General features: G+C 41.7%; 1 protein-coding gene across 4 annotated transcripts in view; it reads left to right on the top strand.

Annotated features, from left to right (window-relative positions):
* The first annotated feature begins 257 nt into the window (after nt 1-257).
* Nucleotides 258-27484, top strand: part of RUNX1T1 (RUNX1 partner transcriptional co-repressor 1) — a 110186-nt gene continuing 82959 nt past the window's right edge. Inside the window, exons 1-2 of one of the 4 annotated variants that reach the window (XM_090137796.1) lie at nt 261-1301; nt 19842-20014. In XM_090137796.1, coding sequence (XP_089993922.1) covers nt 19927-20014 — 88 coding nt within the window. In that variant the 5' untranslated portion in view covers nt 261-1301; nt 19842-19926. Of the gene's footprint in view, nt 1302-2719; nt 4321-19841; nt 20015-27484 lie in introns of those variants that run through there. The other 3 variants (XM_090137800.1, XM_031590987.2, XM_090137798.1) reach the window with 3 other exon arrangements.

The following is a 27484-nucleotide window of genomic DNA, read 5'->3' as shown; positions in this document are numbered from 1 at the left end:
AAATGGTGGCACACTCCTATTAATTGTAGCTGATCGTAATTAATTTCCAGTGCAGTCGCAATTGTGTTTCTGCTTTTGGAAGAATCCAGAATTCCCTTCCAGGAAAGTGTGAAATTGCATCTGGGTTCTGCAAACCACGAAAGACGTATATTTCTTAAAAAGAAAAAAAAAAGAAAAAAGAAAAAAAAAGAAAAAAAAAGAGGGGGAGGCCTTCCTCAATACTGTACTTTATAAAGAACGAAATACAAAGGGAAAAAGAAAATGATAATTGTTTTCTCTAAGGCTATTATCTAATGCGAAAGCAAACAGTCTGACTGGAAATCAGCTAACAGAAGGGGATTAGAGAGTAGATCTGAGAGTGGCTTGATTTCTAGCACTGCTGTCTCTTCACACAGTGATGAGACACAGGCAGAGCAGCCAGGAGCTCTCCAGATGGCCAGGGAAAGTGTTTGTCTTGGGTTACTGCAGGGCAGTCTGGACTCTTAAAGCAGGGGAGGCATCATTAGAGAGCAAGTTAGATGTCCACCCGGTAAAAGCGAGCGAGGGAAAGAAAGAGCAGGCGGGCTGCCCGAGAGGGACCGCGCTCGCCTATTGTTAACATCTACTTGACCCCCACTAACCCCCTCACGACACAGATGTCTCCTACCTCTATCACCTCCCACTGCTTTAAGCCCTCCCCCCCTGCACCTGGGTAGCGGGGCCGGGCCGGCTGCCGGCAGTATGCTGCCTGCCTCGCGAGGTGTCTGCTAGCGGGGAGCCGGGCGGAGCGGGGCGCGGAGCGGAGAGGAGAGCGGCGGAACGGAGCGCGGAGCGACGCGGCACAGCGCAACGCAGCGCGGCTCGGCCCGGCGATGCGTCGGCTGCACGGGGACAGGCACAGCCCCCGCCACTGACAGCGGCCGCTCCCTGCGCTCCGCATCACGTCTGGCTGCGGCGAGGAGAAGGAGCTGGGCGTTCGCTATCTCGGCTTGGAGACTTTATTTTTGCTTCTCGTCCTTTCCCTTGGAACCGGGAGGCTCCCTCGAGCTGATCCTCCTTTAAAAAAAAAAAAAAAAAAGAGAGAGAGAGAGAGAGGAGGAGGGGGAAAGGAGCAGCTGGAGTTTCTCCTCAGCTCGTTTTGACTTTTGTGGACGTGGATCATCTGGACTGGGAAGGGAAGCCGCGCCGCGCTGCTCTCCCCGCTCCCACCCCCGCGCCCCTCCAGCAGCCTGGGCTGCCGGCGCTCCCCCGAGCAGGACGGGAACTTTTATTTGCAGCTCGCAGCCCGTGGCGAATGGTGGGAATCTCCGGTCCTCTGCAGTGTGAGTACGGGCGCGGGGCCGCGGCGCGGGGGTGCGGGCCCTTCTTTCTTTCCCCCTCTCCTTCCCGCTGGGGCTCCGCGGCTGGAACTAACCCGGGGCTGCGGCCGTGCCCGGGTGCATGCAGCTCCTCCACCGCTGTCCCCGCTCGCCGGCTCGGCCCCGGATCTCTCAAAAGCCCAGGACCCGAAGCACCCAATTTGTGTAGAAAGCAGCCCTCCGAAGCTCCTAGCTTAGGGTTTCTGTCTCCATTTAGGACTAGTTTTGTTGTTTTGGGTTTTTATCTTCCTTTTTTTCTTTTTTTTCTTTTTTTTTTTTTTTCCTGCCCTCTTGCCAGATCCCAGACCTAGCGCATGTGAAACGGAGTGCCTGAAATATTTCTGGTGGGATTTTGTTGTTGTTCCGTTACAATCATCGGATTATGTAGCACAGGCAACACCACTTCAGGCTATTTTGCGAGAAATATTTCAGGCTGCGCACATCGTCTTCCATTGCACCGAGGTTTCATATCTCGCTCCCTGAAATGAGAGGGCAGCGTTAGGGAGTGCGTTTCCCAAACTGCAGTAGGATGTGATCGTGTCACCTCGCCGAGCTGAGCCGGAGGGATCGGTTCCATACATTAGCGAAGCATCACGATACGGGAGGCTGAGGGATGAACACCACACGCCCGCCTGTGCAAACGAGCGTTGCACTTTGGGCTACTTCGAGTCCTTTTGTTAGTGCCAAAGTTGGGAGACGGGGCGAAAATCGGACACGGGGAAGGAAAGCACTCGCGGGCCTCGTTGAGGGACCCCCAGCACGTGAATTCTGTTCAATTCTGTGTCCAGAAATAATCAGTGTTGTCACTACCCTCTGCTCCCCGAGACGTTAGAGAGAAACTGAAAGCATCTCATGGGCGCAGCTGTGGGATCGCCCGCAGCGGAGCTTTGGGGCCGCTCCCCGGGGTGCGGGAGGGTGAAGGCACGCGGCCCCACCGTCCTTATAGCCGCCCGGTCTCCGGCTCAGCCGTCGGTCCAAGAGCGGCTGCGGGCTTCTAAGTCGAGAGGAGCCGGATCTTGGAGACTGCTGGGTGCGGGCTGAATCTCCCTCTTGTTCATCGCTGCGGTGTGGGCTGCGTCCGCTGAGCCCCAGGTAGCGATCCTGCCTTAATGAGCTGCCCAAGTTTGGTACTGCCCGGTGCAGCAGGGCTGGAGATCGCTTGATCTGGCGGTAGGATGCCGCGCGGCTCCGCGGACAAACGAGGACGCCGGTGACGGGCGTAGGGTGTTAGAGATGGGGAGAAGGGAGAGGGGTATATCCCCTAAAAGCTGCCCGCGTGCACGGCTGTGGGTGTACAGCGAGTGCCAAACGCCTGGCTGTGGGCATACCCTCGTGTAACTGAAGGATGCCTTCTGAGTCTCGGTATGTAACAGCCGAGGGGCTGCTCCAGCGAATATACGTATGCTTAATGTAACTCTGACCCCTTTAACTTTTAACATCTCTTCCCCTAATTAATCTGTTCAGGCCCCAGACTTAAATGGCTGTCCGCAGCTGCTGCAAATTGATTTATCCCCTGATGGTGGTCCGACTTGCTGACCAAAGCAGGATTTATTTTTTTTTCTCCCTACCCATTTTTGGTCTGCTAATCTGTTTTGACTTATTTTCTCCTTCAAGCAGTACTCGCATGCTTTTTGAAGGACTCAGAAAATATTTTCTTTTGACATGTAGCTAGAAACATAATTATTGTATTTGTAAACACAATATGTTCGGGCTAAGGGTGATTATAATTTATTTAATTATACCCTCATAGCCTCACATTTCCTCTGTTTCTGCATCCTGACGGATGCAATGAGAAGTTTAAATGAGTAACTTTGTTAAGTGCAGTTTGAAGCAAGACGGGAGAGATGCTTTTATATGTTAGTTCTGTTGTGCAGGTCTTCTGCTCTGCTTTTCTCCGAGCAGTTTGGGTGAAGCTGGGTGGTGAGAGGACTGAAACTGATTTCTGATGGCTGTTAAAGCTGATGCTTGACCTTTCCATGGGAAGTCTGAAAACCTCATGCCGTTTATTCTGGGCTGATTTCCTTAGGAAATCCAATACGAGCAGGGAACTTCCTTCAGCCTGGCTGAATGCTAGGAAAGTTTCCGTCTTGTTTATATGGTCTGGTTTTAGCACGAGGCATGTTTCTGGGGCTCCCCATCAATAGAAATAATACTAGGAAAAAGATCTAAGCATGGCATGTTCCTAACGGTTCAGTATATGGAAACACAAAGTTGGCAAAGGCTTCATTAGTTGTGAGACGAGCTGCAGACTCCCTGTCAAAGCTTTCAGTGAAGAAGTAGTGCTGTGTTTGGTAACTGACAACTTTCTGAAGGTCACTTTTACCAGATCTGATCCTGGGGGTAGAATTGCTACCTTCAGTTCCTGCATCACTTTTCCTTTCCATCACGGAAAACTCAAATCATGCAACAGTGTGAAGGAAAGCCTAGTCTCCACCAAGACCCAGCACCCCAAAGCTTGCTGCTGCTGAGCTGAAGCCAGGCTGGGTGTGAGGGAGGTGGTGGGACGCAGCGAGCTGTCGTGGGGCCGGTGGGAGCGGGCCGGAGGAGACAAGAACCATTCTGTTTGTAATGGAATGCAGACAGCAGCGTTAGGTCACTGCTTCCTGGCAACTGCTGCACGAGTTGTTTTCCTTCAAAGGCTTTGAGCTTTTAAATAGTTTCCAAAATCTTTTCAAGTAAAACATTGCCTTCTACCATTTCTGACCACCTTAACGTTAACTCGTTTCTTGCCTAAATAATGGACCAGTAAAACATCACACGGCGTCTCATCTGTATACACTTAACACTATGTATGCCTGCGCGCACATGGAGTTCAGCGCCAGAAGTATTGTTTGTAGAATAAAGGGGAGAAAAACAGCTCCACCTGGAGTGCTGGCCAGTGGCTAGTCAGCTCAGGACGTTCTTCCCTGTCAAATCCTGTTTCTCACTTCTCTGAAATGAACTTCAGCCGACAGGCGTTGAATGCGAAGCTCGCTCCATTGAGGTACTGTGCAGCCTGTGAGCCCCTCATCGCAGGCACTTGGGGTGAAATAGGCTTCTGCAGTATTTGCAGTGGGGGTGATGGGAGAAAGGGCTTGCAATTGTCATTTCCATCTTTGAAATCCACTTGCCACAGTCCATTACTGTTAAATCTTTAGCTAATTGAATAAGGATATTAGTATGTTGCTGTTGCGGGAGCTTCAGATTTGTTAGGCTGGGGGGGAGACCCTGGTCTTTGTTCTGCAGCAACTTAAGTTGTCATGCAGAGATCAAGAAGCCTTATCAACTGAAATGAAACGTGAACTTGGTGTTGTGAAGAGGCTATTTCTCATGGTCTGGCTGAAAAACCACAGAAAGAAATTATTTTAAATCAGAATAAATTAAAAACCTTGGATCCGTTTAGTTAGTAGCAGCCTGCTCTTTTTCATACAGCCTTTAATAGCAACCTAGAATATTTATAAGATTTTAAACTGACACTGAATTTAGCATAAGGACCGAGAGTAAATTCTTAAAATATTGGCTTCCAGATTTCATTTTCTTCACCTACTTCCACATAAAAGATCTAAAGAAAGTTGGTTTAAAAACTGAAGTTTTACTGTAAAAGGTCTTGTTTCTCTACAGTAAATGTTACTTTTCAAAGAACTGCTTTAAAATTGCGGTTATTTTCTTCTTGTTTACTATAAACCTGATTAGCTTAATATATGGTAGCATAAATACATCAGGAAGTAGTATGCTGTGTGGTTTTGTGGATAAAGAAAAACGATCAGCAGATGTAAGATTGAAGTCAAAATATCCTGCCCTTCAAAAGACTTTTTATTTCCCTTCAAAATAATTTCATCTGAGAGACATTGACTTCCATCTTCATTTTTTTTTTCCTGCCATTGATATGAAAGTTTCCAAATATCGTTTAGAGAACGGTGGACGTTTTATTAAAGTAAACATTAGTTCAGTATAATGGAGGTAATTGTAAGTGATAAGAGCAGAGCAGGTTATCTGTGTGTTGTTTAAACAGAAGGAGCTATTTTGCACCATTTCCAGTAGCCATCTGTAGAGGAGAAGGGTTTGCACCTGTCTGTCCACACTAATTATAGATTAGGTCCAAAGAAATGAAATTCGAGTAGGCTTTCTCTTAATGAAATCCATAGTGATTTTATTGTAAATGTGTTTTGTGTACAGACGGTGATGGTTGGGCTGTGAGTAAAATAAATTGCTGTATGGCCGTCATGTACCTGTGGTTGTAAAGCAGGATACTGCTGCATTAACAAAGGTGCTGAATAAAAACACGCTGCTCCATTTATGGCCCAGGCTTCGGTTGTAGATTTAGTTCAGTTTAGCCAAAAAGGTTCACTTCAGGCACAGTCTTTCACGGGTATGTTTCGGGGTCGGCTTCTCAGTTACCATCATTTTCATGTCAGTGTGCTGGCACATAGGTGGTCCTTTGGCTGAAATATATGGGGTAGACACGGTTTCCCATTAAATATGTACGTGTGCATGTAGAGTGCGTCAGAAATACTTTGCTCTGGTTTAATATTGTATTGCTAAAATAGAGTGGAAAGAGTGAGAAATGCCTTCTGCAGTAAAAGGTCACATGAATTTCTACCACATCTGTTTATAGTAATTATGAACATAATTAACATAAGAATTACAAGTGAAGTAATGACAAGCTGAGCTATGAGATATTGTGCCATAATGGTCATATGTTGGAATTCTCACATTATAACACACTAGAATTCACATATTCAATGCAAGAAAGAAAATGTTAGATTTTTATCTATTTTAATGCTTCAAAACTTATCTGCCTGGGGCAGATGGACTTTACGCTTTATAGGAAGGTAACCCATGATTAAGAGGGAGTCAGTTGAAATTAAGATTTCTAGCCTGCAGCTTGGACTTTGAGACAGCTGTGCTTATGGAACGCCACTTCTGTTACACATTTGTAGTCTGATTGTATTTATTTCATTACCACACATTGCTTTATTTTTAAATGTGAGTGTTTTTGCAGCAAACTGTTTACATTAGAAAGGATCCTGGATTAGCTTTTCTTCAGAGAATTGTGACTGGAGTAGTAAAACTGCCTGGTGGGATGGCCAGCACAGATATAAGATGTGCATTGTGGCTCTGGCAGATGAGAATCTGATGGATCCTAAATTAGCTCATCGCATATTTTATATATATATATATATATATATATATATCAAGGAAAAAAAAAAATCCTTAACATCTTAAGAACAAAAAGAACAATTAGTACACAATATTTTGAAAGAACATACACATAGAGAAAGCTCTGTGGTACCTCCCAGGCTGAATTTAAGTCACTTTTCTTTAGAAATGTATAGGGCATACCATTAAGTGTGAGGGTTAGGGTTTCTCATGAGTTGACTAACTCCTGTAATGTGACCTGTCTGATTACCTCTAAATATGGTTGTCACACAGCTGACAACTGGAGGAAGTTGTGCAAAAAGTGGCCCTTCGATAGGGTAAAAATACAGGCCGAGGAATGCACGTAGTAAATTTGACGTGTAAAAAGTCGGTTTACCTTTAATCTAAAATTGAATTCCTGATAAGAAAATTTGCCAAATTGCTGTCTTTCTAATGCTAAATGTGTAGAGTGGTTTATGAAGAATACAAAAAAATTACGTCGTGCTATGTCTCGGCGATAGCAAGAGGTTTTTGCATTATTGGATTAGTGGAGGATTTGTGACAGACCCCTTTTTATCTGACATTCATTGCAGTGACATGATTTTCACACACACGCCCTTCCCCCACTTAGGTTCTGCTTTTCACTTTGTGTTATGTGTCAAATTCCCTTTATTTCTTTTCTTGTGGAAAAACTGCTATCTTGGCCGAGTGATTTTGGAAGGGGTTTGGTGCTGAACAATGCTTGTTTCACTCCAGCATGCTGTCATTGTCCTCATCCCAGCCATCGCGTTGCTTCTCTACAGACGTGTGAGGGAGACACATTCCCATAACAGATAAATGCTGGTTCCTAGGGAGGAACATTTGAAAAGTACAGAGTGAATTGAGCAACCAGCGGTCTTTGTGCAGGGATGCTGCTGGCTGGCTCTGCCCTCAGCTGCAGGCCGGGCTTTGCAGGCTTTGCTTTCTCCCCTCCCAATAAGTTTTGATGAATCCAGTTAATATGAAATGAGCGCTTGTTTTCTTGATATCTGAAGTGCTGGGTGGAGGGCCTGCACTGGTTTATTGTTCCATCTCTGGTGGATGATGGTGACCCGCAGCCAGGCATAGGTGCTGTGTGGCATTGGGGCTTTTGGCTGTAGCAAAGCTAAGCTGTGGCTCGTGCTGGCTGTTTGGCCAACACAAGGCTGGGTGTCTCAGTGCTCTTGATAGGACGCATCGTCTGTCTGGGTCTTAGACTGATGGAGATCGTGGGGTTGTTGTCTTGGTGGGGATGGAGGTGACTTCAGGTATTGGCCCCATGGGCTTAGTGCTGCATCTAGCAAGGCACTTGTCCCAGAGCTGTAGGAGTGAAGCAGGACTGGCTGCCAGCCTGAAGAGAGGGGGAAAGGAGCCGGAGCACTCTCCACCATCTCACAGCCTACTGTACCTCCCTTTCCATCTGGGCCACGCAGCCCCCGCCTTGCAGGGACACGGGGCTGGGTTGCAGATAAGCTGTGGGGTGTGTGTGTGTGTGTGTGTGTGTGTGCGTGCTGGGCACGCATAAAGGCCACGCTGCCCACCTCCCTCCCGCTGCCTGAAGGTGATGTGCAGGGACCCTTCATCCACGCTGAGGCCCATCGACTGGATTGTTCCCCCCTTCTGGATGCAGATAGCAGGTGGTTTTCCAGTTTTGTCTAGATTAAAGCGACTCAAAGACTGTGCGTGCACGTTGTTTTAGCAAATGGCTTCATCAGCAATTATTTCTTAAAGAAACATTAAGCAATTACCTTTAAAATATATCCAAGAAGTTTGAAATATTGCCATTTTCCTTTGTCAAGTGTTAGCACAGATAGATATATAGCTATGATGCAGTAACTAAAAGCCTAATTAAAATTTGTTTAAAGCCAGGGGGGCATGTATTCTCGTTGACAGCAGCAGATCGATAGGGTAAGACAATAGAGCCCCATTATTTTACTTCCATTGACTGAACATATTGACATTTTGGGTTTGCGATTGCCTCAGTGAGCATGATGAAACACTGAAATTCACAAACCAACTGTCTGGAGTGGCACATATATTACTGTATGTCATTTCTGCCTTCAGGTTACCTTATCACTGAAGCAGAATGGTAATGGATGGCAGCAGAGCACTTCAGAGGGGTTAGGGCTCCATCAGTTAAGGAGCTGACACGTAGCAGGTTTCGGGAGTATCTTTAATTACACCTAGAATTACGTACAAGGAAAGATGGTACTTGTTACCTGCTGCAGCTCTTCAGAGTTTACAGACTCGGCAGCAGACAGGATAACAAGGTACTTAAGTTTCATATTTTATGTACATGACTTGATACCTTCACCTTTCACAAGAAGAGCCCAAGGACTGCCAATTGTGTTACTTGTGCGTTTACCAATGGCACCTTCTCAACCCTGCCTTGATGCTCAAGTTCCAAAGCGCCTGCTAGACCTTCTCCAATTCTGAGGATTGCAGAAGGAAACAAAGAACAACTTTAATGTAAATATTTCAACTTTGGCCTTCTCAGCACGCTTTCGTGACAGCGCTTGGGAGATTCAATGCAGGGAAAATACTGAAGAATGATAGATATACATTTCTATTTATATAAAGAAAAGTATACAGTTATGCATACATATGCACAAATTGCATATATTAATGTATACGTTAACATACAAACACATATAAAAAGAAGACCCAATGGTTGCAGAACATAGGACGTGCCTTATTATATCAAAGTCTTTCAGATGTTCTTTAAAATCTAGCTGACTGCAGAATGAAACCCATCAGGGTTAGGCAGAGATAGAGACTGAAATTAATTTAAGGCAGACAAAAAGCTAATATGAAAGAGCCACTGGTGATTTAACTCATTTTTAAAAGTAACTGTAATGAAAATATAAAATGTATTCTGAGCGTGCCATCTACTCAACAATTGTTGCCATCAAGTGGACTGCTGATGCCCTTTAAGATGGTAAAAAGAAAACTGGTCCTTTATACCATTTTCATGAAAATGTTAGGTTTCTGTTTGATCAGCAGGTGCTGTTGAGATGAAAGCCATGTGTAAATTTTCAGAAGGCCAAAAGTGTCAATTCAGAAAAGGAAAGTGATAAGAGAAAATGCAATCAGTTTTCCTGTTTTCAATTTGTGCAGGATTTGAAGAGCTGTTTTGTTAAACTGCTACATCTGCTCCAATATGAATATTGAACTACTTCCACTAAAAATAACACCCTATAATTTGGAAGCCATTGCAATCTTTTGTTAATGCAAGTGGGTTATTTAAAAAAAAAAAAAAAATCTATTCTGAAAAAATCTCCTGCCTAATGTGCATTTTTGTTTATCGGCACTTTTATCTTCAGCAGATAAAATAGCATTATGCAATTAGGACCATATCTGTTTGGACTGTAAAAATGGCACTGGATAGCTGAATGTCATTGTATTGGCTAAAGGATTTAACGTGTACATTTAAAACGATTTCATTAATAAACTATGATAGTATCTTAAAATGACGAGTGGCTGCTTCCCCATCCTAACCATGCAGCTTCACCTACCTTTGAGTGCCTTGCAGAAAGTAAGGGAAGTTCAGAGCATAGCAGAGCTTTCTTTGACTTATTTCATCCTTATTAGACCTGCACATCTATAGTTAGGCTCATTAAGAACCTTTTGGTGTGGTTTTTGGAGTGACTTTTTCTATGGTTAAATGAAATGATTAAATTAGGTTTGAATACCTGTACGCAAACATATTTGCTGCTCTTGAGCTGCTAATCCAAGTGAGTTTTATGAACCTGGAAAGAGCAGCATTGGTAGAATATAAATTTTCTATCGGAGGCATCTCCGGAGGAAAAAAAAAAACCAAAACATTATTACTTTTTAATTAAAAACAAAACAACATCCTCCTGATGTAACGAAAAGGGGAGTTGCTTGTTAGTTTTTTAGATAAGGATCTTAATGAAGAAGTAATAATTCAGTTACATCTATCGAGCCCTATGTATGTAACATCAGTAAATGTGGAGAATGAAATGAGAGCTTTTCATTTACTTCTTTATTTCACATTTAGTGCAATGTAGAGAATTACCTGGCTTTAATATTAGGATGGGCTTTAGCTGTTGAATTCTAATCTAAAAGTCAGGAACTCAGTTCCTTGGCAGGTGTGTGTATGGGAAGGGGCCTTGCTAGTGCTTGTGTTTGGTTTTACAATTGGATTTGTAAGCTATTGACCTTGGGGGATTTTCCTCAAAGTGATCTGCAGATCAAAAATAATTAAAATTCAATAAACTTGAAATTTAAATATAGAATGGATTTTGTGAGAGATCAGCGCTTGCAGGAGGTTGTCTGGAAGTCTGTGGCATGCCTACTTTGTAGTTTGTATTCCCAAACATAACTGTGTGTGTGTGCACACGTGCATAAATTTATGTTGAATGACAGAGGGATGATTATTTATACAGATTTTATCCCAAACTCTGTGCACTCCTGAAACATAACAAAAAGCCTCCCTCCCCGGAAGAGTGTTTACATCCTATGACAGTCACTAGATTCAAATCTTCTAAACATGAAAGTTGTTTCCTTTCCTCCAAACCTCCTTTCCCCCAACAAAGCTAACCCTGTTAAACCTCACCTTCTGTGGGACGTATACATAGTTATAGACATATGTACGAGAAGTAAATATTACAAAAAAAAACACGGCCGATGGGAGCAAAATGTCTGTAGCCTTAAATAACTTGTGATATCTGCCAACAGCAGAACCCGCGCTGAGCTGGCCCCGCCGTGGCTGACCCGGCGACGTGAGACCCTGGCGGAGCCCCGTGTTAGCGCTAAGTGCCTACGCGGAGCTTTCTGCTAGCGACTATCGCCAAACAAATGCTCTGCCGTCGTGTGCTAAGGGAGATGCTGTCTGCCTGAGGAATATTTAAGCCAAGGTGCTTCTCGTTTCAGTCGTAGGGTTTTGTTTTTGCAGGGATTGGGGTGGAGTCTCTATATACTGAGATTGTATGTAGGTAGAGCGTCTGTATCTAAATATTCTTATCTGAGTTTTCCCAGCACATTCATTGAAGTGCTCTGTTCTCGTTCTTGGCCAAAAATTCTGAATGCTGTTTTGCTTTTTCTACTGAATAGTTGCTGTATATATATATAGCTCCAGTGGTTGTGAATGGAAATGTGGCTATAGAAAGAAATCCTTCCATGCTAGCTTTCATTTTCTGTGATAAGTTTTGGGATGCCTCAAAGGAAGAACATCCTAGATATCCAAAATATTTATGAATGCACACAGGATTGAAAAGAAGTTCAGCAGAATACCTTTGTTTATCTTTAGTTCTTGAGCATGCGTGATATAGAGCGACTTACTGATGTTCATTTTTTACCCTGTATTCTTGATTAAATTTTGTTATCACAAAAACACAACTGTGTTAGCCAGAACTACACAGCAGTAGTAGTCCCAAACAGTCCCATATTGCTGCATGTTGTCGTGTAGTCTTCATGACATATTTGGTTATTTCTTCAAGCAGGCATTTGAGACATTGCCACTTCTCTTAGTCAAAGCAGGGCGACTGTGGTGCTCATGATAAAGTAACACCAACAGTTGAGAGAGGATAACAGATTCTCTTGGAAATTAAGTCGCTGTCTGGAAAGATATAAGACTCCACCTAGTGGAGTGGAATTAATCTGCAGACAGTGGCAGGTAACAACGAATAATAAAGTATGCATCATTTATGAAAAGCCATGTTGAACTGGGGAGTGAAAAACAGGAATTTTGATGTGCATTTGAGGAGGTGGTTGTATGACCGCTACAAATTGTACAAAACTGCAGCTACTTTTGTGGCTCTAGGAGGCTTGCGTGTGCCTGCCTTTTTGGATGTTAATATATAATTTGCATAAGTAGTAGTCATTACCAGTAGTCATTTTCTTTTGTGATTCATTTTATTTGGACGTCTGTGGACTACATTTTTGCATTTCTGAACATGACCACACAGGTGGCCACTTAGCTTGGGGCCTAGGTGTCATTTTAAATAGTTTGAGACAAAAAGAAGCAATCCAACTCTCCAACTTGTCCACTTTTCCCCAATATTGTTTATTTTCTAGAACATATTTTCTGCTTTTTTGTTTTGTGCGCTTCCATTTTGGCAGTATCAGGATTCCGGTGCTTTGTGCTGCCATGACAAATCAGGTGGCGTGTTGAGTAAATGTGTGTGGCATCTGGTGGTCCCAAGGTTTAATAGTCTCTCTTATGGAGCGTTAGATTAGCTTGGGGTTTGTACTTGTGCTTTGCTTCACCATGGTTTTAGCCCCATTGCGTTATTAGGATGAAATACAATGGATTTTAAAACTTGGAGGCACTTACCCTGAGTAGCAAAGATACTACCCTGAAATCCTCTTTGAGAATTTATCCCGACAGTTAATCACGTGTTAGTTTAAGGAGAAAACTGCCACAGACCAGCTCGGGCTTGGACTGCAAGAGAACATGCGGCTATTGCCAGAAAATGAGATGATTAGAATGCAACAAAGGAGACAGACTGATAGTACTGCAAAGGATATTTGGGAAGTGCGCTCCAAAGGAGTGCTTTCAGTGACATCCAGGTGAGGTTTGCTGCCAGGACCATTAAAGCGTAGTGGTGCCAGAGAAAGCTGCCAACAAATTTAGGGATAATGGCACCTGCGGGTGTGCTATCAATGGATGGTAGTGCCGGGATAATTTTTTTATTTAATTTTAATGGTGACACTGCTGAAAGTATTTAAGAGTAGCGTTATAGAAAGGTTTTTAGTGAGTGAAGTCACTGAGTTCTAGGAACCATTAAGCAAAAGCTGTTTCATGACTGTGCTATTTATTATTTTTAAAGCTTGTTGGCAAACCACTTAATGCTGGAAAAGCATGCTGCAACCTGTATTAAAGCGTACTGAGGATGAGCAAGGAAAACATCAAACTGAACTTTAATAGCAAAGCTTAGTTTCTGGATGCCACACACATTTCTTGTGCGCTGTGATAAATTAATGCAACACCATGGGTCAGCAGAGCTTGTGAGCCTTGGCCTGAAAGCACTGGCATTCAGATCTTCAGTGGTGTTCACGCACCCAGTTCTCCTTGAAGATGGTCTGCCTTGTGTCTCAACACAAGGCTGTGGATCTTCACCTTCACTGCTCCCATCTCACCTCTGTGATCTTAGCTATACTCTGCTGCACTCATTTGGAAGTTAGATTCAGATGTTGCCCTAATGACATTATCTGATGTAAGGATAAGTGGGCTAGCTCAGGTCTGAATGTAAAGTGAGTCATTGTCTTTGCATTATAAATGATGAAGTTACCTGATGAAGAATTCCATTTAAAGGAGAGAAAAAAATCTATTCCTGCTGTAATAATATTCTCAGATGTTCCTGTTGAGTACATGGGCCAGATTTCTCTACTTCTGCGTCCCAAGAGCTGTAAAACTGTGTTTAAGCCAGCTGCCTGCTCCAAAACTTTCCAGAGACATGTACAGCTACAGTAAATAACAGCTACAGTAGTTTTAAGAGTGAGTCAATGTATCACTTCCCGGACAGTTTCTGAGATTTATGGGTCCTGTCGTCTTCCCATGAAATGCTTGGGAGGTTTTGAATAATTTCCTTCTCCTTCATTTATTTATTTTTAATTTTATTTTATGTATTTTTATTTTTAATTTTTTTTTTTTTTTTTTTTTTTTTTTAAGTCCAGGCCAAAATTTCTCCTTATCTTACGAAGCTATTGTTGGCCACTATTGTTTTTATTATCTCGGAGATTCTCTGGGAAGAGAAGGATGGGCAGGACCTCAGTGACAGTGCCAGAGCCTGCTGTCAGCGGCCATGCCTGCTCCCCAGGAGGTCACAGGAAGCAGGTGGCTGTATTAATTGTCCTTACTCCCAACTCTTGTCCTTCCTGGAGGCAATTTAGAAGTGGTCAGGAAGTGTCAGGTTTGCTGTGTCCCCCTCCGTGTTCTCTACCTCGCACTTTGTAATTTGTAATAATTGGAGGTATGTGCCAGGCAAGGGAAACTGCATAGGAATCCTGTTGGCCTTCCTCAGTTGTGTAGCTTGCTGGCTGGAAAGGCCAAGTACTGTGTATGTGAGGGTTTGCAGGTGAAATCTAGCAAAACAACCAATAATCCTATTAAAACAAAACAATACAGTAAAGAGAAGACATTTCCTTAACATTCACAGTCTTCTTCCTTTCGACCTGTTGATAGAATTGCTACATAAGAAAACTACAAAAGATCACTGGTATATGAAGTCTGTGATCCAATTTTATCTGGTGAGTGAAGGATGAGGAAGGAAAACACTTTTTCTGCTCAGGCCACTGTTTTTAGTGCACTGTATTGCATTTTCACGGTCAGTTTTCTTGGTTCCATGTTGGCATTCAGTGCTGTGCTTTGGAAGACCAGCTGGGGTCCAGCTGCCTCAGATGAGCTGCTGCTTTACTATTCACTTGATTTTAGCAGCAAACAGGTACAGCATTGCCGAGTATTTCGCTGCAGGCGTTGCTCCCAATGCTGTAACGCAGGTTTTGAGCTACCAGTAACATTTCTTTAAGTGTCTTTTGGAAAGCATCCACTCACGTTGGAAGTTGAATAATAAATATCATGAAAGTTATTTGTCTGCCACATGCATTTGGGAGGAAATGGAGAAGCTTCTGCTCAGGTATACTCTTGCTTTTACCAAGACTACTTGCCCAAGTGGGGTGGGCTGCAGGATTCTGTGGCTGGTGAATCATGGTAGTTTCTGAATCACTCTTACAAAATACCAGCTTGAAATATGAACAAATGATGAGCACTTTATGCCTAAACTTGTACGGTAATAGCAAAATAGTATTTTAAAGTAAAATATTTGGTAAAGGGTTCATTAAAAATGGCTTCACAATTTAGTTCTTTCGAAGCCATTTCACTACAAAAAATATTCTCATCAGATGGGAGAAGGTATCGGTGTTCATGAAAGAATATCTGATTTTTATCCAGCTACTAGAAGGGGCTTAAGCTCCCTTCTTTTCTGTGCAAGATCAGCTGACAGCAGCAGCAACCAAATCATGTTTGCAGCTGGGCAATTACAGTAGACCCTAAGATCTGTGACTGTCAACCATGAACACAGATGCCTTCAAAGTTCTGTTTTCCTTCCATGTGGAAGTCGTTGGCATGGAACAGATGCCTTCATTTTGGAGAAACCAACCTCTGGATATAATTGGTTCTCTCTTCTCTTGTCCTCTAGGGACAGTCTCACAGATGAAATTAGATGAGAGGAAGAAAAAGATGCAGGCACACACATACTCACACATGACATGAAGCAAGAGTTTGCAGGGTCTCTCTGTTTTGTCACATGGAACTGTTTTACAGCTGGAAGATTAATCTCCATTCTTAGCACTCCACACACAATGATTCTGCCGTCTGAAAAACATGCAATTTAAATGTATATCTGGCCCAAGTTTATTATTAATTGAGGCATGCTTGTTTAGAAATAAGACCAGCGTGTCCAATTCATATTAACTCAGAGTTAAATGTTGAATCCTGCACTATTGATAGATGCTGCAGTCTCAGAAATTCAAAGTTAAATGGCAGAGTAGACAAGACAATTTTAAAACAACCCAAACTTCGGTTGGAGTGGTAGGATCAAACTCTTTTCATCAGCCAGTTTACTAGTTATTGATATAGGATGAAAAAAGACATATGCAGCAAGTAGTTTATTTCAAACACCATCAAGCATGCAGGCATTCCATTGAGAAAATGCATTTAAAGGAATTAGCCCAATGAACACCCATGATAGGCCATTGCTGAGAAGTCAAGTCCTAAGGAGACTCTCGTGCTGTTGATACTTAAAATGGGACATTCAGAAGGGCAGCTGGGGGGCTGACAGCCTGGCCACCTGACGTCTTTGAGGGCTTTCTCCAGTTTTGTTTCCAAACAAATGCTTTTTTTTTTTCTTCTTCTTTTTTTTTCATCTTGCAGTTTAATGTGAGAGTCCAGTCTGAGCACCAAGTTAAAATTTGTCTGGGTAGATGAGGTGGCTGTGGTAGGAGCATGGTATTTTGAAGAGGCTGAATTCTTGTGATGGTGTGAGCTCTGCTGGTAGTGTATCTGTGACCTGAATCCTGAACTCGATATTCAATATTAATGTCCATATTTTTCTTTAGCAGTTTACTACTGCTGTAGTAAAGGAGAGAAGATTTAGGTTGGATATCAGGGAGAAGTTCTTTACTATGAGAGCGGTGAGGTGCTGGAACAGGCTGCCCAGAGAGGTTGTGGATGCCCCATCCCTGGAGGTGTTCAAGGCCAGGTTGGATGGGACCCTGGGCAGCCTGGTCTATTATTAAATGGGGGGTGGAGGTGTGGCATTGGGGTTGGAGGTTTGTGATGGTTGAGGTCCCTTCCAACCCGGGCCATTCTGTGATTCTATTTCCATCTCTGAATGTTGTGCAGGAAAGTCACTAGCAATGAAAATGTGTCGGAGCTGTCCTGGTCTGCCTTGCCTGGTAAAATGCAAGCTGTGTTTAAGAGTCTTGATGTAAACACATAGCTGGAGCGCTTTGTGTTCTTTTTTCTGACACCGAGATCTGTATGTGTGGAAGGCATTCATTAGGACTTCCAGTAGTTAGGCATTCATTTGGACTTTCAGTAGTTAGGAGGAGGCCTGGAACAGACTGAACATTTTGAGCAGATGACACTTTCAGGTTTTGTAACAGATTGGGGAGGTTCTTTCTTACTTTTCTGCTCTAATCTGCAGAGTTTGAGCACAACAATGTGCTTTTTGCATTGTAGTTCTGAGGAACCACATATTAAGGGAAAAAATTAACCAGAGAAGTGCTTAGGTGATGAAGAGATTTCTGGCAGTAACTAAGAAGTGCAATAGTGGTTGATTTCTTTTGAAGCCGATTCTGATATTTGTAGTCTTTACATCCTATTAATTCCTTGAAAGATAAGCTGATACAAGAATGACTTGCCAGGTCCAATGGCTCTTCTTAAAAACTTGGCTCAGGTTATATCACCCCCTCTCTATATATAAGATAAAAGCACTGTGAATATGAGGTTAACTGAATTCAAATAGAAGTCTCTCTCGAGTTATTGCATTCCTTAGAAAATAAATACATTTCTCATATGGTTGAGATTGATCAAAAAAGTATTCTGTATGCCAGTGATTACATTCCCATCTGTGATTAAGGTTTTCTGTCTGCATCTGGTTTTCACATTATATTTCTGTAACAAGAATCCTTTATATGGCAGAGTTCACTCTCTGTATTTTCTATTAGCTGCAGCTTGAACTACTGCATGGATCGCAGATTTACACATGTGGTTTTCATTACTTCATACCATTGAGAAAAAGTAATATTTGTTTGGGAAAGTATGTTTTTCAAAATTTCCATGGTAATACAACATGTTGATCCTTTTTTATAACACTCTTGTAAGACTACAAATTGTTTGAGGTATTCTACTTTCAGTGAAGTTCAGACTTTAGACAATTCTGCATGTACTTTCCAGAGACAACAACTGTTTACGAATTGGGAAGCAAAAATGCATTATAAAAGGCAGATTACTGTGGAATGGGTATAGCAGAATGCATCCATCACTTTAGAAAATGTGGTATGTAGAGAAAATGAACTTGGGGCTGTAACAAAGGAAGAACAGTAAGTTAAAGTGGTGTCTCCACTGTGGGCCACAGATGGGTACTTTTCTTTTTTTTTTTTCTTTTTTTTTTTTCCCTTGAGTAAGAACTTATGGTGGTACAGTAAGAGATTTAAAAACCTTTTGAAGAGAAGCATGCTATTCAGTAGACAGAAATAGTGAATTGTTACATATTACAAAATTTAGCATATTTGATCTTAATTATTTCTAGTGGCCAAATTAGCGAAGGTTAACAAAACGTGAATACATCTTTACAGATGGCTGCTGTGTGTAATTCTGAATCCAGAATATGATGCTAATTTACTGTTCCACTGTAAACCCATATTTCAACCAGATTGTGCTATCGTCACTCAGTAGAAAACTTAATGTTCAAATGAGCTCAGTGAAATTAATAGGACCACTTGGTCAGTGAAGTATTTTTCAGCTTTGCTAGTGACATGAGTTTATGGCTGTAACACTCAAATCAAACAATAATGGCAGTTTAGGGAATGTTGTGTGCATTTGTGTAAGTGTAATGTGTTATGCAGAAGTCTGAAGACTTGAAAAATACAGAATTCAGATAAGGCACAGTGGAAAGGTAATTTTGAATGCCAGAGTATGTACATGGTGACAACTACAGAATTTCCAAATGGTAATAACAATTTTAGAAAAATAATTATTGCACCCTACTGGGGGAGTCCTAACCCTAGTTTGGCAGTTGTTTCCCAGATTTCCAAAAGCAATTGTGTCATATTGAAAGTGAACAGTTGCCAAGTGCTGGGTACAGTCCCGCAGTCCCCTTATGCCTCTTGAAATAGCAGGGCTTTGGCTCGGGCCAGGGTTACAGAGAAACATGTTTTTTTTTTTTTTTTTTGTGGGGAAGATTGCAATTCTGAGCATCAGTACAAATGTCATCGTTTGAAAATGCCCTCAGGCAATCCATTTTTTTTGCAGCATGATCTAGTCCAGGAGGCAGACCGGGCTGGGTTCTTGGGTAGATGCATGCGGCTGTGGCCAGATCCTTCTGCATGCTTAACTGTATGTCCTGAAACACCTGAGCAGTGGATGCAGATTGAAGCATGGACGTAACTGCCTGCCTGGCTCTCAAACCTCTCTTGCCTTGACATAATTATGAACCCTGGAAAGCATATTAATGTCTTGGAAAAACTGACAGCGCTGTCATATAGGCTCATACTAATGACAAAGTATTTGTGTAACCCAAATAAACAGCTCACGTAGGTGTTGGAGTGGGAGAGAAATTGCCTTTTCAGAAGTGGGAGGATGATTTGTAAATATGTCCAATACCTTTTTGATCTGTCTTTCTTAAAATGTGTTTGCTGTTACGACTTACAAATTCATATAGTGCTGTGTAATTGCAAGGTTTCTATTTTTAGTAACCTCGTTCATTTAATAAATTATTCTCTAGGGCTTCTGTTCAACCAGGTAAAGTATGTAATATTTTATATCATATTAATGCATCTAAAACCAATCATTTTTACAGAATTAGTAAATAGGTGGCATGCAGGCTGCTCTTACTTTGTTGCCCTTTATATATAAACAGTTGAAAATGGGCAACTTCTTAAGCAGCCTTTGTCAAAGAATTAATATGGTATTAAAGCACTGCCTTTATTAACTAAGAAAATGTGGGTAGTTGATTTAGAATGATAGCCGTTCTGTCTTGCCTCTTTATTTAAAAGACTGCTATTATCATGCAAATGAAGAGGTGTGGTACTTCAAACTGGCTGTGATATGTGCTTTTTTTTTTCTTTTTCTTTTTTTTTTTTTCTTTTCTTTTTTTTTTTTTCATTTGTTGTTGTCAATAGAAAAGATTGATCTCTGGGCTGGTGAACATAATATCTGTCCCAGTCAGAAAAGGAAAGAGGAAATTAGCAGAGCGGTTGGTGGAGAATGATATCTGTCAAAAGAAACACTTGGAGAGCACTGAGTTTAGTGATAGGTGACTGCCGGAAAAAAGGGAACTTTGAATTTTGTCAAGGTAAGGAACGGAAACATATTTGATTTTATAATGTGCATACCGTTTAGAAGTTATTTCTAATGACTGTACCTTGCCATGTAAACTGTAATTTAAGCAGAAATCTTTGCCCTTAGCCTCCTAAGAGTCTGCCTAAGTCAATCAAGGTGTTGCCATCATTTTAATATCACTGGAAGAGCACAGCTATAACAAATCCTTCGGTGATGACTTTTCTAAAATTGTTCTTTTCTTGTAAATACATCTACGTGCAGTCTTTAACTACATTTCCTGTATTTTTGATGCCATAGGTACGTTTTATCTGGCATATAAATATTGTTTGACTGGGCTGTAAAAATAATAAAGTTCAGTTTACTGCACTGTGAATTGGAACGGTATTTGCAAGCAGGTTAAGGGACAGTTGTAATTATGTTGGCCAAATGGTTGTGTTTAGAATTTAGAGGAAGCCTCTGGTGAACTCATTGCATTGGTAATCTGTGTTAAATTTGATTCAGGAAGTATTGGGGATGAATATTTCAGTTTTTTGCATGCAAAAGTTTTTACTACAGTTGAAAAGTAAATCTATGATGGCAGAACAACTCTTCTATTTAACTTATGGCTGTCATTCCTGTTTTTACTGAAACTGCATTTTTTCTCCTAAAATGGTGTCCAGATAGCAAGAAAGTACTAAACTGAGTTTAAGTGCTTTCCAACACTCTTGATACTGTCCTTTTTTAGTGTTGGACCATTTTGCCTCTGACATAACTTTGATGGAGTATGATATCAAAATAAAGTGAACAAGAAGTCTGAATACTGTGGGCTATGCTCTGGTTTATTTTGAAGGCAGCTGAAGCCTGTTTTTTTTTTTGTCCCTAGCCTCTCTACGTGAGACATTGCCTACTCAGGGCCCCACAGTACTGTATGGGTGCTGTAGTGCAAGGAGATTTACACGCTGTGGAGGCTTTGTGCGTTTCTGTGGACATACTTAAAAAAAAAAAAAAATCCTATTAAAAATGAATTGGTATTCTAAATTGAGTTTCTAACTTGATTTAAAGCAAGTCATTGTATCTCTATGATCTTCCTGTACACAGACAGTGTGGAAAAGAAAGCATATTCTTAGCAGACTTTCTTGTTGCATTTTTGTTTTGCTGATTTCACAGTATATATCTTCTAATTACCCTCCTTTCTTCTATCTGCAGTCCAGTTTTCAAAGTGCAAGTGTACCCCATATGGGTGGCTGTTGGTTGATTTCTTCTGCAATGTAGGTCTTCATAAAGGACTTCAAAAATAAATAGATGTAAAAGTAAAGATTTCATGCCTCAAGCATGAGTGCTGGCATACTAATGTGAAGCTTATTGTGGTTTCTTGCTGTCAGAGCACATGGAAGATAATGGAAATTTTCTACAACTTAGGAGAGAGACGTGTTTTCTAATACTGATCATTTTTATTAGAAAGAGGGATTGGCTATGACTGAAAATCACATTATCTTTATAAAGCCCAAATGATCATCTTGTACACTGAAATATTCATAAAATGGGAGGGAACAGCATGTCACCTGTTCCGTTAACCACTGGGCACTGCCCATATCACCTGGGTGCAGGTGAGTCTTCACTATCATTACAAAGTTACTGTATCCTAAACAGTTCCCTCTCCTTGCAATCCTATCAATCTAGCTATATACCAAAACAAGCACATCCTCTCTGTAGCAAAACTTACAGTTAATCATAATTTTTGCCTTAGTGAAAAAGATGATCCAAAACTGCCTCGCAGCAATTTTGTAGAAAAGACAGCAATGGGTGGTGGTGAGTAATTGATAGATCTTTGGGCATTCCCATTTTGAGACATACTTGAATTGAGGTGGCTGAGTAAGTTACCTAAATCTAGATGTATGTGTTTGTAACACATTCAAGAATTTTAGTCTTAAGTGACCCAGATGCTCCGCACTGAAATTTGGATGAGTAACTTGAGAGATGTGCCCAACACTCTTGAAATCCATCAAAAAGCTTCTGTCCCGTTACCCTAGATAGTTTTGTCCTATATATTATAGCAACTTTCAGCCCACTTCGATGGATGGTTTGGCAGACACCTTTTCAGATCATGTGATGTAGGTTTCATTAAAAGCAGAGGTAGGTCAGAGCTGAATAACTGTTCTCACAGCAGTGTCTAAACTCATCTTAATTCAGTACGGATTTTGCTGTGCCCGGGAAGATTTGACTTAATATTTGAAACCACAAATGGAATAAAGGGCAAGATAAGAGGTGGCTATAGAGCCTATAGTTTCCTTGTAGCAGTGGCCTCTTGTACCAGTCTACCTATGCTTAGGGTGATCCTAACCTTTCTTCTGCTCCTGTAATGTCTTTTTTTTCCTTGGTTTTCCTTTTTTGGTCTTTATACCAATTGTTTGTGTACTTACACATCTCAAAGAGTCCAATTGAAGTAATAATTCCCCCTTCTAACATAGAACAGATGTATTAGGGTTCTTGGGGACGAGTGCATTACAGACACAGGATTATCATTACTCGACTCACAATCAGGTCTTCATCTGTTCATGTGGTGCACACCTGTGGCTGGCTGGTATGAGAGATCTTAATGAAAAACAAAGGCTGGATGACAAGAAGAGATTCTACAGCACACATGGGTTTCTTCACATGTTGTAAGAAAGTGAAATTCTGAGATGAGGGAGGGAGCCCAAGTGACGCTACACAGAGAAGTAGGGCCTTGTTTAACGCTGACTTGCAAATGATGGGTTTTTTTGGGAGGTCAGGTTGATTTGGAGTGGTTGAGAGTGGTGGCCGTTTTCTTCAGCATACTTTCTGAGCCAAGAAGAACATGCTGGGCAGGGATCCAGCTTTTGAAGTACAAAGAAAATAACCTATAATCTGTATAAAACGCCGGTGGACGGGGAAGGGAGGAAATTCACAGAGAATAACTGTGTTTGAGAGCAGCTATGTTAAAAGCAGAGCGTAAGGGTGAGCGTATGGCATTTGTGTTTATTTTAATTTGAAAATTACAATCTCAGAAACCTTTGAGATGGACAGACTGTGACAATAGGATGTATTTATTACTAAACTGAAACAAAGCTGAAGTCCCATATCCAAAGTGAATTTCTGAGTGTGCAGAGGTCGGTTTCCCTTTTTTTCCCTCTTGGTGATGTGCTGTGGCTCTGATAACATTAATGGGCTTTGCCCCACATGGAGCAGCAAGTGTATTGTAGCACTGCTCACTGATCCCAGGTCAGTGTGATGCGTGAAATCAATTTATTTGAATCTCTTTGCCTGTATAGGAATTTGGCGGCGTGCCAGTTGTTTTCATTTAATGTTCTTTGTGTTGAACACAGACAAGCAGGCACGCTTTTGTGCTCCTCTTTCTTTTGGTCTCTCTCTCTCTCAGCCAATATTCTATTCTGTGGGTTTTCAGAAGAAGTAAGAATATGTTACCCTTTCTAAAATCATTTTGTTTAAATAGTATTTAAAGAGCATAGAAACTGGGTCAGCCAGCGAGCAGCATGTGCAGGGCTTTCACAGACTATAGGTGGTAGCACCTGCCTTCTACCATTTCTTAAATTTTGGGGAAAAAAAAAAGAGGGAGGAGGCACTGGTTTATTTTTTTTTCTAATTCTATGATTTATATCATTATGCAAAACAAAGACTCAAAAAGTGAAATAGATGGTTGGATGGATGAACCAGAGAGGCTTTTCAGGATCTTTCTCATTTTGAGTAATGACCTGAATGTAAGCATTAATTCGGGAGTTCTTTGTCTCATGCATTCTTCTCTTTCTCCAGGTAGCATTACGAGTGTATCTGAGGAACAGCTCTCAGAAAGTAACAGTCCCCTTCCTTTTTCCCTCTTCGTGTGAAAAAGCAGCAAGGCATGTGGAACAGCAAGCAATTTAGCCCTTCTTAAACAGCAAAAGGAGTAGACAGCGGCAGCACATAATTCCAGGAGGATTCGTTTTAGAGCTTGGCACTGGGAGAGAGGGGAGCAGAGCAGAGCAGAAGACTGTTGATGCTGCAGGCAGTCCTTGCGGAAGTTGATAGGCAGAAGTGTGGAGCCGCAGCGCAGGGGTCAGACTCGTACACATCAGCCCCGTTTCCTTGTTTAATTACCTGAAGAGCAAAACATCCAGGCTGAGAGTGTGTGAAAGTGCAGTATCTCGAGCCGCAGTTTGCCGCTCTGACATCCTGCGAGGCCAGCCCTGTCTGTCCGCACACGTCAGGGCCGGTTCCTGACAGCGGGCTATCTCTGCCGGGCCTGGGTTCCTTCCATTCAGGAGGCATTGTGTGCAGCAGGGCTTGGTCAGGAATCTGAGGTTCCTGCCGGTTCTTCCAGCCCGGACAACGCTGTGACAGATAGGCCCAATTTTTTTTTTTTTTCTTTTAAAAAGAATAATAATAAAAAAAACCTATTGGCTCTTTTTAGTCTTCCCCTTGTAATTCTGGCATTGGTAGAACACTGAAACAAAACAGGTTAACCCTTTCACTACTGAATCCACTTTTTTTTCCTTTTGCTTTATTGTTCTCTCTCCCTTTGCTTAACCTCTCTCATTTTCAGAGGTAAAACCTTCTGAGGAGCAGGATCTTTCAGACTTGAGTTTGTGCCGTGCAGAAAATAAACGAAAAGTTCGAAAATGTTCTTTGTCTTTGTGTAATCATGAATGTAATCATCATACTTGGCACTCTAAGTTTCTCATTTTCAGCATGCTTGGCAACATTACTTTTATTCATCCCATGGCATAAAACCAAGCCAGTGTTTGTTCTGGCATGGCCTGCTGAAACAATGGTGGCAGCTATCAGCAATTCCATTCTTAGTTCTCATGTGATTTTCTTCGGTGTCCAGCTTTGCATTCAGTTTTGAAATATTGAGGTTGAGTTGGTTGTAGTCATTCTCATAGGTATTGAGTGCTGACGTAACTCCCTGTGACCCACGGAGACTTTCTGTGGCCAGGGCTGGGAGGAACTTAAACATCAGCCCTAAGTAGAAAATCTGCTATCATCTAAAGTTCAAGGTTATAGATACTGAAATATTCAATTAGGTAAAGGTATGGAAAAGTACTGAATGTGTATATATGGTTTGTTGTTGGTTTTGGTTTTTTTTTTTCCCTGATTTATAGAAAATCAGAGTATGACCTCTTGTCTTACTGTGCAAGTAGCAAAGGAAGGGAACATGTTTATCTGGCTTTGCAGCAAAAATCAGTGCAGCTTGTGACTGTTATGTTTCATTGTTGTGGGCAGAAGCTGGTCCAAGAAAGATGTTTGTGGTTATAGGAGTGGAGAACAGAGAGCTGAAAGTTAACTATGGTTTCCTTTTCTTTTACACCGAAGGCTTTCAGTCCAGTCTGTACAGTTATTCCTGTAGTTGTGCAGGACATTTTCATGTGCTAATGGTTTTGGTTACTTTGTAGGTGTGATCAAAATTGCTGGAACAGTAACTTACATTTTCCCTGCTAGTATTTCATTAGGATTTTGTAATAAAGATTTAAAGGCATACTCTTCCTGTGCAGAAGCATTAACGGCCATTACCAGGAAAGGGTTTATAGGGGATTCCTCATTAAGAGAATGTGCCCTTCCACGGGCATCTGCAGCTGTGAGTACACATAGCATAATGGGACCAAAAGAGTCATTATGATCTATTGTGCTCCTAATCCTCCATCTAAGAAGGATTTGCAGGGGATGCTGCAACAAAAGAGCTGTTACAGTGTACCAGATCGATAATCATGATCTAATAAATTCTTAAATATGTACATAATACTCCGTCTTTTAGAATCAGCCTGCTTTTTCAGTAGGAACTCCTATGCTATTCTGGTGTAAAGGTGCCTTTAAGTAAAAGCGAATTACTTAAACACACAGTTTTAAATCCCTTTATCTGGCCATACTGTAGAGAAGCCATAGTGTAAACACATATTGCTTGGATCTGTAGGATGAAAAAAGATGGTTTATGGTCAGGGCCATGTTTCTACAGGGTTTGTATATGCGTAGAAAATAATATGTCAGTATGAACATGTATCCCTCCTTCTGTTATATGACACACCTTTATATTTTTCTAGAGTTCTTAATCCAATGAACTGACCATGACCTAGCCAGCCATTGCCAATCTCAGTCTGCAGCATAGGAAAAGCAAACTCCCCGCATATGGGTGGTGACGATAGCAGCCACACTGTCCTTCCTTCCACCCATTGGGTGTCCATCTCCTCTCTGAAAATGTCAGAAAAGGGTTATGCATAGTGCATGATTGCTACGTCAAAAAGTCCCTTAGAGGTAATGGTTTTAAATCAGTATTCTGTTTGAAACCGGAGGAAAAAAATCTAGCTTGGGCATATCTGCAAGTCACTGCTGTGACAGTTTTGCTTAAGGAAAGTTCTCACAGATAGAGTCCCAAGCTGCATTAAAACTGGCACCTTGTGTTGTGCCCAAGCACTTACCACTGCTTTTTGCAGATGTTCTCCTAGTGTGAAGTGCTGTAATTTGCTCTTGGTATGAAATTCCACTTCATAATCACCTCTACATTCTTCTCTTACTTCTCTTTTGAATGGCTACAGCTAAGCACCATGTGGAGTACAACACAATTAGATAAAATGAAATTGTATTTAAAGGCCTGTGTTCCTACAGACCCCTCCCTGTTCCTAAAGAAACAAAGATTTCAAATGTTAATTGTCCTTAGCTGTGATCAGATTCATCTGGGGCTGACTAAAAGCACAAATCTTCTCTTGGCCTCTTTTGCGTCCAGGGACTTTCTCCTTAGATTGCACAACATTTAGTGAATCCATTTGGGATTGGTTTTGGTAGTGGAAACAGACTGGGACGTAGAATGGTCAGGAGATGGGCACAGGATCGAGGACAGAGAGGTAGTATTGATGGCAGAGAGAAGAGAGGACTCTGAACTGACAAGTGAGGAAAAAAAATGCTTGAAAAGTGTAACTAAGGAAACAATGGAAAGACGGAGGAAATTTATGAAAATCAATACCTTCCCTTTGTCACTCAAACAATAATGCTTTTCCATCATCAAGGGCTGAAGGAGTGTGTACTGATTATGCTGTGTTTCTAGACGCAGAACTGCATTAGAGCAGTTCACTTGGTGTTATTGCTTTGCCATTTTGGCAATTACAGGCTCTGCCAGTGGGTTGTCCTATTATAACTGCGAGAAGACTCATCCATAGCCACTTTTCTGTTAAGACTTAATTTTCTTCACGTAAAAAGGTGCCCCCCTGCCTTTATGCCATTAGATCTTCTCCTTCATCAGGGAAACTTAAAATATTTGATGAGGAAGTGGCTTTCTCACCTGGCTTTGGAAAATAGCTTAAATGGAGAAGTAATGTTTAGCTGTTATAGATGGGCTTGAATATTTATTCACAGCCCTCATTCGCTTTACTTTTGAAAACACTCAGAAGTTGACTGGTTTAATACAAAAATAAAGGTATTAACAGTAAACATCAACATACTGTGCAGCACAACTGCTATGATGCTACTGGTGCTGCTGTTTACACGAATGCATACAGCAGCC

Source organism: Phasianus colchicus, chromosome 3 (assembly GCF_987193195.1).
Source record: "Phasianus colchicus chromosome 3, bPhaCol1.hap1.1, whole genome shotgun sequence".
In the NCBI taxonomy this organism is placed as follows: domain Eukaryota; kingdom Metazoa; phylum Chordata; class Aves; order Galliformes; family Phasianidae; genus Phasianus; species Phasianus colchicus.
The sequence above is the reverse complement of the archived record's forward strand: the minus strand, read 5'-3'. Positions and strand labels throughout refer to the sequence as shown.